We start from the raw sequence: 13,896 nt of genomic DNA, 5'->3' as shown, positions 1-13,896 counted from the left end.
TTCTTGAAGGAATCTACAGTATGTACGCACAGTCCTTTCAAATGACAAAATTATGAGGAAATCTGGATTACAACAGACAATTCATACGTAAATGGAACCTGGTTATCAAATCAAGGTAAGCCATGCTTTGTGTGCTGTACACTGTTAAGTCATATTTTTCTGCAGGAAGAATATGAAATAAATCAAAATAAATGACCTGATGGCTGTTATACATAGATGTGACAAGAGGCAGAGAACGCCCAGGTGTTCACACGTGCAGCTTCTAAGACCACATTAAGTAAAACCATGGAGATCAGTTAAATTGCTTGTTGAAAATCTATTTGTTCAAAGTAGGATCAGAACTTGTTCCAAAAAGTCATCCTTGTCTAATGTCAAGGCTGTAATTTCACACTACACCATCTTTGCCAGTGACGTAAATGTGAGCAATCCTGACTCTCACGCCAGCAACACAGCATGTGCTGATAAGAGCTGTTGGAGGTAAATTCTCTAAACTTCATTACTGCCAACAAGAACGGTGAAAAGTAATCCCTAAAAAGTGTGGATTTTCGACCCAAGAGGACTCCTGAGCTGGTTCATAACATGGCCACAAAAACCTGTGTCGACTCAGCTGATGGGTGAAAATGAACAACTAATGATGGATGGAGTTTCTTAGCCCAGTTTCATCACCAAGACCAGTGTCTTATAAAACTAGGTCCCAAGTGAGCCACCAAAGTAGATTCTCCAGGTCTTTTGCTAAGGACTGCAGCAAAGGAATAAAGAACTAGCAACTTTTATAAATGCAAGATCTGAAACCTGTTTTAGTAGCAATGCAAAGCACTCAGGCTACTGCTGACTTCAACCAAAACTGTGAGGACCGTGATAATTCATGTCCTAAATCTAATCATTTTTCCAGGTTGGTATCATAGCCATACACATTGTAAAACGAAGATTTGGATCCCATGGGAAAAGTTCAGGAGTATGATTTCTGGGATACACAACATCAGACTGTGAGATGCTGGTGGATGAGTTGCAGAAAAATATTAAGGGAACGTACATTTAGGCAGTCAGAACAATTAGCTAGGAACAAAAAATATCTGGGCACTTTGTGAACTCAAGGATCTCAAGTCAAGGATGAGGAAGACTTCTTTTTCAGAAGCATGGACAATGCTTCAAACACAATTTATCCAAAGCAGTTGTTCTAGACTTGTGTTTTTTTTGTTTGTTTTTGTTTTGTTTTGTTTTTTTCACCGCAGAGAAAATAAACCAGTGTTTCATCATCTTAGCCTAACCTTTACAGGTTACTGAAGAATATAGTCTGCCACTAAGAGGAGGCTTAGCTTCTGAATACACAACGAGAAGTATCTTTTTTTTTTTCTTTTACAAGTTCCCCAAGACATCATCCATTCAGCTTCCAGTCACTTACACAAAATTAAGGGCACAGAACACAGTGTTACTGGTTAATGAAGAATGGCGAAACTTTCTCTTCCCAAATTCTGTATGTGAGGGAGGAGACAGGCATTATATTGTGAAAGAACAGTGTAAGTCAAGTACTCCCATCTCTATCAATTGATATTTACCTCTTTACAGTCTGTGAAAAAATCCACATATTTAACAGTGTTCATACAAAATCATGAATAGAAGAGGGAGGCTGAAAGAAAGCACTTGTTTTCTGACATATGGTCAAGCGTTCCACCCTAACCTGCTGACCTTTTTTAGCTTCCCCACTTCCCATGACAGCATCCTAGGAAAGATATTGCTCTTAACCACTTGCATCTAAAAACCCCTTTATTCTATAGAATCAACAAGAGACAATAAATACCCTAAATAACTGATGAGGCTTTTTTTTTGTGACTGGAAATGTATCAAGGTCCAAGTAGAGTATTCCATTCAAAGAGGCAGCTCTCGCCATCAGAGACATGAGACCTTTACGTCGTTTGTGTCAGAGGGCAAAAGGCAGAGAAGGCAGTGAACCCATTAAGCAGCTCCTCTGTGAGGTGAGCGTCAGTTCGCTGCTCCTCATAACAGCACCACAGAGAAAAAAAACCACCCACATAATCTCATACCAAATATCCAGACTTCAGTGTCAACTAAGTTACAAGATGATACACAATTCTTGTTCTCTCATGGATTCTTAATCACACAGGTTATAGTTGTGATCTAGAGGAGAACAAAAGAACATCGGGGAAAAGCAAGTATGTTGTTTAAACAAAATAATGGATGTTGTGAAGCACTCAGATAATTTTGCTCTAAGAAAATAATTTCAGGACATAAACAAAAATGTACAATCAATCATTATATCAAATCAAACAATTATATTAAGGTTCAGTTTACAAAAGGTTAACAAATAATTAATAGCTGCTTTAATAAATAGGTATTTAGTTCTCATTTATTATCAATCCAACAGATAGCTTCTAGCTGTCTATAGTACTTTCTACTGATGTGCTCATTACCCTCCCTAACATATACTACACGTTTCTCTAACATGAATTACAATATCTAGAAATCATTTATTAACCCTTCATAAAATTCTAAAAAAACCTTAATATGAAGCATGACTAACTTCGTTCTATTTCGGCCCCATACCCCAGGACACATCAAATACTAGCTCTTTCAAGTTTTTATTTAAAATTCTACATTTTAGTTGGGAGCCACATCACTAGCCACAGAATCACAAATGCCTATGGTGGCTCAGCCAACACACTGCAGACACAAGAAGTGAAACGAAAGTGGTGGGGGAAGATCAGAGGGAACAGTTCACATTCTTCCAAAAGAAACGTCCTGGCTTTTTTGTTGGAACAAATATTGATACCACGACAAGAGAACCAGAGAGAGGAAAAAAAAAAGGGAGTCTGTTGTAATTCAAGACATTGTTTTTCCTTCTTTTTAGAAAAAAAAAAACCCAACACAATACATTAAAATATAAATAAATAAAACACAAATGTAAATTGCAAAACTCACCACTAGGATCTTAAAAAGGCAACAGCCAACTATTTCTTGGATGCAGCCTGAACTTCTCTTACCTGCAAATTTTCAATATACTTAGAAGTCCTATTTAGTGTATCAGACTTAGGGAAAAAGATGTATTATATTTAAGTCTCCTTTTTTCCTTCCCTTATTTTCATCTTCAAACCTCCACCTTAGTTTTTTCCACCAAACTGCCTGCTGTTGGTTTAACAAAGTTCAGCTCAGACTTATACTTTTCTTTCACTTTCAGAGCCTCTATCTTCATTCTCACAGTCCTCCACAAGGTCTTCACACTCCTGTGTCTTCTCTTCCTCTTCCTCCTCCTCCTCCTCCTCCTCCCCCTCATCTCCAAAAGTCTCTTCTTGCATTGTGGTAAAAGCAAAAGACCTGGCAGCAACTTGTGCAGCCAGACCAGACGTGAAGTTTAAATCTGTGGATATGTGGAGCTGGGCCAGTCTATGCTTGATTTTTGAATGCAGCACGTCCTTAGAGCGAGACTGTGAAACCTCTACTCCATCCATATTGCTTGGCTTGAGTTCTTCGACTTCCCCTTCATGCTGATAACACATTCTTTCTTCAGCCTCTGTAGAAATACCTTCATCAGTAGTACTGTCTTTGTTTTTCTCCATCTCAGGTTCTTCATACAAATATTCTGTCCTGATTTTATCAGCAGAATTCACTTTTGGATTAGAGTCTTTTTCTTCTGATTTATCACAACTTTGGCTGCAGTCCTGCTTTTCTGTATCTGAATTCATATGCGATTCCAAATTATTTAGTAGCTTCAGCGGTTCTACAGGAGACAAGGGTTTCACTGCAGCTTAAAAAGGGGGAAAAAAATTAAATGATAACTAAAAGCAAGCTGCTATATCTAAATAAGTTATTTGTGTCTGAAAAGATGCAAGATTCTAAGGGTTGAAATAGCTTAAAGAAAACCCTGAAACCACAGAAACAAAAAAGCCACAATCAAACAAAACTTAAAATAAAACAATGTTTTCTAATCACAAAGCTGAAGTGAAATGTGATAGCTACTGGTTGTAACTACTCCTTAAAATCTGTGACATAACGAGACAGCACGAAATCGATGATGTTCAAAACCAGCATCAAACACAGATGATGCAATCAACGTTAAAGCAAAAACCAAGTAAAACTACCGCACTGTATACAGATTTGAACTGTCTTCATTTTAAACAACAGTTTACCTAAACCAATAAAGACAGCTGGTACATGAAAAAGTCCTTATAGGCAGCATCTGATCTCATACACCACAACATATAAATACAACACGTATTCATACAGTCAGGTAAGGTGTCCTCACAAATAAAGTGTGGTTTAATTTAGCCTCTCTTGAAGTTAGTAGCAGCAGCGAGTCCCATTGCCAGCAACGGGATGCTTGCCAGGAAGTCTCTCCTCCCAGTGTTAAGGGTTAGTATAACTCGGTACAATCACTTCTTGAAGAACAGACGTCTTTCTTTTTAAGAAAACGATATAATGTCCATTTCCAAGTAACAGATTCCCTATACTGCAGTAGCTCCATTAGAGTAGCAGCACGAACATAAATGAGAGCGGCAACAGCAGATTCCCAAGTAGCATTTCCCTTTCTAATTCCATTCTGACTTTACCCCTGTAAGCAGAGATGAAAATAACTCTGGGAAATACACAAACTTTTCATGGGAAACAAAATTTACGGTATTAGGATTTTTCCATCGCATCCTATTTCAGTAATATTTACTTTAGCTAGCTGAAGGCAGGCACATCATCATGGTTGTCATATTGATAACTATTGTCATTAGCACACTGACAGACTGCAGCTTCGAATTTTAAAACCTTATATACCAAAGGAGCGCTGCACCAGACTCGTCTCAATTGTTAGTTAATGAAGTACTTCTTTCCCCATCTTGTGAAAAAACATGCTGCTGCTTATTTCTGCCCATTTCCTCGAAAAGGCAGGAATATGCACTGTAATCTTATAATTTGGAAACAAACTTGTTGCCTACTTCCTCCAAAGAATACTTCCAAACTCAACATTTCTCAAAAAATAAATAGATACTTCAGATTGGTAGCTAGCCAATTTGCTGAGTTGAGTCCAAATCTGAAAAGAAAGCTCTATAAGGACTGTTGTATGGACAAGGTGGGAGAAGGGGAAGCAGCTGGGTACAACGCCACCACTGACAGAATGAACTTTTTTGCAGGAGAGAGGTTAGGGGAAAGGCTGGGAGTCATTTTGCACCAGAAGAAAGGTGTTTTACAATGTTTGTCAAATGAAAACAATGCCACTAACAACTTCACAGACCTCTTCAAAAGCACTTTCATTTTACTGGCTCAACAGGATGCCAAAGAACCAAAAATGTAAATTACCTACACTCTCATGAATTACCCGCTGCCCAGCCTGTAAGCAGTATTGCCACGGTGCTGGGCCTGGGCAAATTTGCTTTAGTCTGGTGCTCTGCTAAGATGATGTTTTTCTTCTGGAATCCAGCCTATCATCTCCAGTTGACTTCATGCCATGTTCTTTAGACATATTGGCCCGTTTGGAGCTGACTTCTTTTATGCGGAAACCCTCACCGAACCAAAAATCATAACAAATCAGAATGGCTTGCTGGGTGCCTTCACTAACAGTTTAAAGCCTTTGAATATTTCAGGATCTTTCTTCACAATAATCACAAGTTAGGAGAACACAAGATTTCTGGAATACAATCATCCTATAAAAGCAAGATTTAAGCAGGCTATGGAAAAGTGTGATATCACAGCCATCCATTGGCTTGGGCCAATGGATTCAAGAATACGAACCTTTCTGGGTTTAAATCTTCAAGATAAAGCAAGCCACAAATGTGGAAAGCACAGCTCACAAAAATGTTTCCCTAAGTAGAAGATGTTATTTATATCTGCTGTCCCTATCGGTCTTTCAGATTAGACACACACTGTCTCTGAGCCAAAAGGATACAATATTAATTACTTTAATGAACTGCACTCATGTCTTCCAGTTTTATACAGGATGGAAGTAATCAATGATTAGTTGTAGGCAGCTGGAGGAAATCAGACTTTCCTCCCTCCTCACCATTGAATCTCTAATCCTAAAACAATGTAATATCTATACATGGAAAGGGAAGGAACCAACATAAGCCACAAAGGGTTTCAGGTGAACAGTTACTGAAGATTACAGGAGTCACCTGACTCTTTCCAGCTATGGCCACAAATGGCCTGAGGACGTACCGATGTGGACAGCTGTCAGCTGCTAGATAAGGAAATATCCAATGCTGCTCTCCTGACAAGAACTCTTTCTGCAGCAGTCACTAGATCTGCCAAGTCTTGAGCTAGAGGTGGGATTCCTTCCTTCTCTTTTCAACAGGGAGGAAAGGAAGACTTGAAGAGATTTATGTGAAGAGTTGTGTGGTGTCACATCTAACACCAGAAGGATAATATAGAAATCCTACTCTTGAGCAGACTGATGCAATCTGATGTCTTAGGTTTTTTTAACTCAACTAGAAGAGAAGTCAATAGCAATGGCCAAGTGATTTCTTTTACCATAGTTGTAGCTAAATGGATGTAAAGAAGAAAGTTGTGAAGAATTATGGGTTTGATGTCAAAAGAAAGTCTCATAAATATGTATGGTCTGCTACTGTGTGTTCCCACTAAATTATTGAAAGATGCAATCCATGGTCTTTTTTTTCCTGGAAGACACTGGCAGGGGCAGAATCCTTGGATAAATTGTCAGACTTGAGGGTTGTTTTTCATAACATAGAAAATGAAATTTTTGAGAGGACTATTCTTGACCTGTCTTTAAGAGGAAGGAATGAAAATGGGAAAAAGAAGGGAAAAGACAAACTACTGCTAATTTTAAAGATGATAAATCAAACAGCTCAAGTAGTGAAAGGAATCAAGTTGTATCCAGTCTTACTGCTAGAACAGAGATACACTGTCTTGGTGAGGCAAGAGAAACTTCCATATTCCTGCTTTCAAGCGGTTGGAGCTACTCAGCAGACCTCAGAGTTAGTAAAGGCTGGTTTGGAAGAACTCTTCTTGTTAGGTTGTTGGTTTTTGTTTGTAAACGTATTCTGTATATTTACTCTCTCATTGAAACAAAAGTCAGTCTTACTCTTTTATGAGCCTTTAATATTTCAAAGTCTAGCTCAGGCAACAGACCTGAGTACTGTGTTCAGCTCTGGGGTCCCCAACACAAGAAGGACATGGAGCTGTTGGAGCAGGTCCAGAGAAGGGCCACAAAAATCATCTGAGGGCTGGAGCACCTCTCCTATGAAGACAGGCTGAGAGAATTGGGGTTGTTCAGCCTGCAGAAGAGAAGGCTCTGGGGTGATTTTATATCAGCCTTCCAGTACCTAATGGGGCCTACAGAAAAGCTGGAGAGGGACTTTTTACAAGGGCATGTAGTGATAGGACAAGGGGCAATGGCTTTAAACTGAACGAGGGCAGATTTAGATTAGATGTAAGGAAGAAATTCTTCACTGTGAGAGTGGTGAGGCACTGGAACAGGTTGCCCAGACAAGTTGTGGATGCCCCATCCCTGGAGATGTTCAAGGCCAGGCTGGATGAGGCTTTGAGCAATCTTAGTGGAAGGTGTCCCTACCCATGGCTTTAAGTAGATGGTCTTTAAGGTCCCTTCCAGCACAAACCATTCTATGATTCTATTATTATTCACTTTAGCCTATATATTTTTGTAAGTCTGGGATAATTTCTGATGGTTTCTTTAAATTCTGAAAAGTAATTTATTTATGCAACCTGATTAAAATGCATATTTACTGGAAAGCCATGAGAGAAAGCCAGTTCAGTTTGTGTGGTTTTAGCCTGACAGTTCTCTTTATGCTTTCATAATATTTTGTGCGTTTAATATTTTAGCTCAATATTTTCTTCAGAGCCATATTCCCATTTCTCTTGAGTTCTTTTTCAATATATAGTAAAATGACTGCTACAAGTAATATAAAGAGATGGAACACCAAACTAAGGTAACATAGCTCTATCAAAGACACTACTATAGCTAAGCACTGTCTGAATTCTAACATAGCCAGATGTTGATGGCAGACACCTACCCTTTCTTAGGCAGGAATTAATTTTCAAAAGCAATGCTTACCATGGCCGCTGAATAGCAGCTGTTTCCATTTCTGTCTTTCTATTTCTGAAGCTTTAAATCCCAGTACAGATTTCAATTCTTGTAACACCCTCTTAGATTCCTGTCTCTCTCGTTCTTGTCTCTCTCGTTCTTCCTGGGAAAAGCAGTAAAAATCTTCCCTTTTGTATTCATTCTCCATATCTGAATAATCAACATACGCTTCCAATTCCTAAAGAAAGAAAGAAAAAAAAATTTGATCTTCACTGTCAGTGTAGACTTTGTCCTACAATCTGATGTATGATCAAGTGCTCTCAACACAAGCCAATCACAGTAAAAAGATGGAGCCAGTCTGAGGAGAGCCAGTGGATCTGACACTGTTCTCAGTTATATCTGTAGAATTTTGGCGCAAGTCCACTCATTGAAAGTTAACATTACTGCAGTCACCTAAGATTTTCAATGACTGGTGTTCCTCAGGGGCCCGTGCTCTTTAACATCTTTGTTGGCAACATGCACAGTGGGATCGAGTGCACCCTCAGCAAGTTTGCTGATGACACCAAGCTGTGTGGTGTGGTGGACATGCTGGAGGGAAGGGATGCCATCCAGAGGGACCTTGACAGGCTTGAGGGGTGGGCCTGTATGAACTTCATGAAGTTCAACAAGGCCAAGTGCAAGGTCCTGCATGTGGGTCAGGGCAATCCCAAGCACAAGTACAGGCTGGGTGGAGAATGGATTGAGAGCAGCCCTGAGGAAAAGGACTTGGGGGTGTTGGTTGATGAGAAGCTCAACATGAGCCGGCAATGCGCATTGGCAGCCCAGAAAGCCAACAGTATCCTGGGCTGCATCCAAAGAAGCGTGGCCTGCAGGTCACGGGAGGCGATTCTGTCCTTCTACTCTGCTCTCATGAGACCCCACCTGGAATACTGCATTCAGCTCTGGGGTCCCCAACATAAGACAGACATGGACCTGTTGGAGCGGGTCCAGAGGAGGGCCACAAAAATGATCTGAGGGCTGGAGCACTTCTCCTGTGAAGACAGGCTGAGAGAGCTGGGGTTGTTCAGACTGGAGAAGAGAAGGGTCCAGGGAGATCTTATAGCAGTTTTCCAGTACCTAAAGGGGGCCTACAGGAAAGCTGGAGAGGGACTTTCTACAAGGGCATGTAGTGACAGGGGAAGGCATAATGGCTTTAAACTGAAGGGAGGTAGATTTAGATTAGATATAAGGAAGAAATTTTGTACAATGAGAGTGGTGAAACACTGGAACAGGTTGCCCAGGAGCTTTGGATGCCCCATCTCTGGATGTGTTCAAGGTCAGGATGAATGAAGCTTTGAGCAATCTGACCTAGTAGGAGGTGTCCCTGCCCATGGCAGAGGTGTTGGAAGTAGATGATCTTTAAGGTCCCTTCCAACTCAAATCATTCTATGATTCAGAGACAAGTATGATCAAGTGATACACCTTTTAAATTCCACCACAATTACAGGTGGAAATAAGCAATGCTGATGTGTTTTTTTTTTTTAAATTTACATCATAAGTAATTCTTTCTCAGTCAAGCATCCTGCTAATTGAACCTCTGTAAATCCTTATTAAGACTATGTTGAGAATTGCAAACTCCTCCTCCGCTTTTAACTATATTGGCTTACAAACCTGGAAAAACTGAGCTCCATTTACGTTGTAACAGAGAGCCAGTAAAGCTATTAGTCCCAGCTTTTTGATATGGAAAAAAGTGTAGAGAGAATACATGTGCAGTAGGCTTGGGAGAAGGCGAGGGAGGGACAGAGCAGAGCACTATTGTTCAATCTGCTTTCAGAAGGCATCTGCCACTCAGTTCTGGGATGGAGGAGGCCAGTCTCTCTTCAAGACAGCCCAACCATCACAGAGGAGCTTCCCAAATAACACAAAACTGTTCAGTGTTACAGTTTGTTTTAGGTATCCAAAAATGCAGAGATTACTCAAATTTAAGGCAGGCTGGTTCGTTCTGGAATTTGTCACTTTTGCAACTCTGTCAGTTCATCTAACAATATCCAAGTAAGACTCAATTTTATATTCTGCCTTTTAGCAATGCACTTTTATTTTCTACATTATTTTGACTTCTGTTGCTGCTCTCCATTTGTCTTTTATTTCTAATGATATAGGAGAACAAGTGAATGCTAATGCTCCTTTTTCCAGGAAGGGGAATATCTCCCCTTGGAACAGCAGAAGGAATACACGTAAATTTTTTCTCTAAGTCCAATTACAAAATGGCACTGGCTACCCACTTGATCTGTCTTGGCAAGACAAGAAAGTCACTACATAAGCAATTGTAAAAGGAATGGATGCAGAAAACAAGCATCACTTATTACTTTAATAATAACATTTTTTTAAATTATTTTTTTACCTGCTCTTCAGGGATTGGATCTTTGTTTTCTATGTATATGGCAGGCTGTGTTAATGGTACTGTAGTATGCTGTAGGTTGTCACAGGAAACTTCAAGTTTGCCTTTAGGGGGGGAAATAAAAAAGGGATTAAAAAGCAAGAAGACTGAGTGTTGAATGACATTTTTGACTCACTCAGGCAGGGTCTTGGCATTTTCATTACGCAGGATTGGCACATATTAAAAATATGGTGAGAAGGCTGGTTAGCACACATTGAAACACTGGGTTAGAGAGCACCTAAATAACTTGGCTATTTTGATATAATCTGGGTCTGATGAAACTCACCTTGAAATACTTCAGCTAACAAACCTCAATTTTTACAGACTTTGAAAACCTGCAGATGGCAGGAAAAATTGGTAAAACCATAAAAGAGACTTGATGCCCAAGTTTAAAAAGAGAAACAAAATATGAGATGGGAAATTATAGGCAAATCAGCTTCAAATCATTGGAAAACATTGGAAAAAATAATGAAGCTAAATTTACAGGAAGCTACTTCGAAGGTAGCAAGGAGGTAAATGACAGCCAGTGTGGTTTTGTTGAGAACAGAAGATTTCAAATCACTCCAATTTTACGTTGCAATGCAGTAACAGGTCTTAGAAATAGAAAGAAGAGAAAGACATCCTGCATTTTATTTTCAGTATGGCTTTTGACATGGTGTCATGACATACTGATCAGCAAAATACATAGGCCAGGAGAAGTTGCTATTATGTGCATAGACCAGTCTTTGGATAATCAGAATGTAGTTACCAGCTTCAGAAAGGAACAATATATTGAATGAGAATTTGTCTCAAGTCCAATACTCTTTAATATTTCCAATGGGTGAACAAAAAGTGTTTAAGTTCATTAAATCTGCTGACATTGGGATAATCTGCAAGGATACTGAAGGGCATAATTAGAATAAAAAATAATACAGGAAAATCAGAGACACAGCCCAGGAATAATTGGATTTCAGATACAGCAGTTCCATGTCAGTGGCTGCAAAGTTTTGTGCTTTGGAATAGTCAAAGGCACAAATATAAGACAACTGACTGGGCAGCACCACTGAGACAAAGATGTGAGGAGCCTGGTAGTCAGCTATATCCTGCTGCAAGCAAAAAGCCAAACTACATGCTAGTACATATAAACAACAGCACTGACTGTTAGACACATGAAATCACATTTCTACTCTGTTTGGCACTGATCAGGCTGCGAATAGATCATAGTGCCCAGCCTGGGGCTCCTTCACTCAATAATACTGTGGACCAACTAGAGGGAGTCTGAAGGAAAACAGTGGAAATGACTAAATAAAGTATAGTCATAAGAGAAGAGTTGAAGGATTCAGAGTCATGCCGAGAAGATAGAAACACATCAGCTGTCTTCAAAAATGTATGAGCTATAAAGAAGGAAAGAATTTCCATTGTGAGTAGATCAAAAGTACCGCTTTTAAATGGCAGCAAGAGATATTTATATTCAATAATAACTTTCTAGTGGTAATGGAATTAAGTGCTGAAATAGATGCCTGGAAATACTGTAAAATGTCTCTAAAGAGAGGGTTTTAGGAACAGGCAAACAACATTTACTCACAAACACTAATTTACCCTTGAGAAGGGAAATAGGCTTGATGACCTCGCCAAGCCCCACTCATCCCTATTTTCAATTTCTAATCTATACATTGAATACTTAGGGATGGTGTGGTTCTGAAAGTAGGGGGTTCACATCAGTGACAATTTTAATGGTGCTCAGTTACCTGCTTTTGCAAACAAGGAAGCTATGTGATTCCCCCGTTGTCTGGGCTGAGCTAAAGATTTGACATTCCAAAAGCATCTAAATGCAAAGTTTAAAAGAAAGGGGAAGCAGGCAGGGAAATTTGAAGTAAGTGGAAAACTGATGTGAGATATTTATTTTATAAATATCAACTCCCTTTGTTGATTGCATAATTCTGCCTTGGAATAAAAACATTTAAATAACAATAATAATGACAGCAACAATAGAATTATGCTCCTGAAGGTATGAAGACAAATTTGGAAGTGTATATGGAAGTTATCAATGAAAACTTGCCTTCCCAAATCAGAGGAGTAAACCAGCTGCTCTAATATGTACAGGCTGCTGTGTTTGCCACCTATATGGGATGATATCGTTGCTAAGGATATTCATAGATTCATAGATTTCTAGGTTGGAAAAGACCTTAGAGATCATCGAGTCCAACCATCCCTAATCCCCATTAAACCATATCCTCAAGTAGCTCATCCACCCTATTCTTAAACACATCCAGGGATGGGGACTCAACCACCTCCCTGGCCAGCCTATTCCAGTGGCTGACAACCCTTTCAGAGAAGAAATACTTCCTAACATCCAACCTGAATCTCCCCTGACTAAGCTTATGCCCATTTCCTCTTGTTCTATCACCCGTCACTAATGTAAAGAGCCCTTCCCCTAACTCCCCACCATCTTTTCTCAAGTATTTATAGGCCGTAATCAGGTCTCCCCTCAGTCTACTCTTCTCCAGGCTAAACAGCCCCAACTCCCTCAGCCGCTCCTCATAAGTTTTATTTTCCAGCCCCTTGACCAGTTTGGTCGCCCTTCTTTGGACTCGCTCCAGGAGCTCAATATCTCTCTTAAAGCGAGGGGCCCAAAACTGGACACAATATTCCAGGTGCGGCCTCACCAGTGCCGAGTACAGGGGCAGGATCACTTCCCTGCTCCTGCTGGTCACACTATTCTTGATACACGCCAGTATCCCATTGGCCTTTTTGGCCACCTGGGCACACTGCTGGCTCATATCAAGCCGATAGTCAACCAACACCCCCAGGTCCTTCTCCGCCAGGCAGCTCTCCAGCCACTCCTCCCCGAGCCTATAGCGATGCTTGGGGTTTTTATACCCCAAGTGAAGGACTCTGCACTTGGCCTTATTAAAGCTCATGCCGTTGGCCTCAGCCCAACGATCCAGTCTGTTCAAATCCCTCTGAAGGGCCTCCCTACCCTCAAGCAGATCGACACAGCCTCCCAGCTTGGTGTCATCCGCAAATTTACTGAGGGTACATTCAATCCCCTCATCCAGGTCATTGATAAAGATGTTAAACAGAACTGGACCCAGCACTGAGCCCTGGGGAACCCCACTGGTGACCGGCCTCCAGCCGGATTTAGCCCCATTTACCACCACTCTTTGGGCCCGGCCATCCAGCCAGTTTTTAACCCAAAGGAGGGTGTGCCTATCCAGGCCAGCAGTTACCAGTTTCTCAACTATCATCTTGATATGCTTCAAGATGACGAATTCACAGTGTTTATCTAAAACTGCTGTTGCTTTAGTTCCTCTCTAGTGGATCAAATGACTGCAAGATCCAGGAGCTTGTAGCAGCGTACTATCGTCTTGCTCTTACAAATATCTAAAAAAGCTGTATACATTTGCAAAGATAGAGACATAAACAGTCTGAGGGATATTATTTCAAAGATCATTAAAACAACCCTATAACTAGCCATAAAGCATATTCCATTCTGTAAAATTAG

General features: G+C 40.3%; 1 protein-coding gene across 2 annotated transcripts in view; it reads right to left on the bottom strand.

Annotated features, from left to right (window-relative positions):
* Positions 1–2,305: 2,305 nt before the first annotated feature.
* Positions 2,306–13,896, bottom strand: part of VEZT (vezatin, adherens junctions transmembrane protein) — a 63,239-nt gene continuing 51,648 nt past the window's right edge. For both annotated transcript variants that reach the window (XM_086610922.1, XM_086610923.1), the window contains exons 10-12: positions 10,377–10,477; positions 8,027–8,234; positions 2,306–3,760 (exon numbers count right to left, since the gene is read on the bottom strand). In XM_086610922.1, the coding sequence (XP_086467048.1) occupies positions 3,171–3,760; positions 8,027–8,234; positions 10,377–10,477 (899 nt within the window). In that variant the 3' untranslated portion in view covers positions 2,306–3,170. The remainder of the gene's footprint in view (positions 3,761–8,026; positions 8,235–10,376; positions 10,478–13,896) is intronic.

The sequence above is a fragment of the Tauraco erythrolophus genome, chromosome 4 (assembly GCF_009769465.1).
Source record: "Tauraco erythrolophus isolate bTauEry1 chromosome 4, bTauEry1.pri, whole genome shotgun sequence".
NCBI lineage: Eukaryota > Metazoa > Chordata > Aves > Musophagiformes > Musophagidae > Tauraco > Tauraco erythrolophus.
The sequence above is the reverse complement of the archived record's forward strand: the minus strand, read 5'-3'. Positions and strand labels throughout refer to the sequence as shown.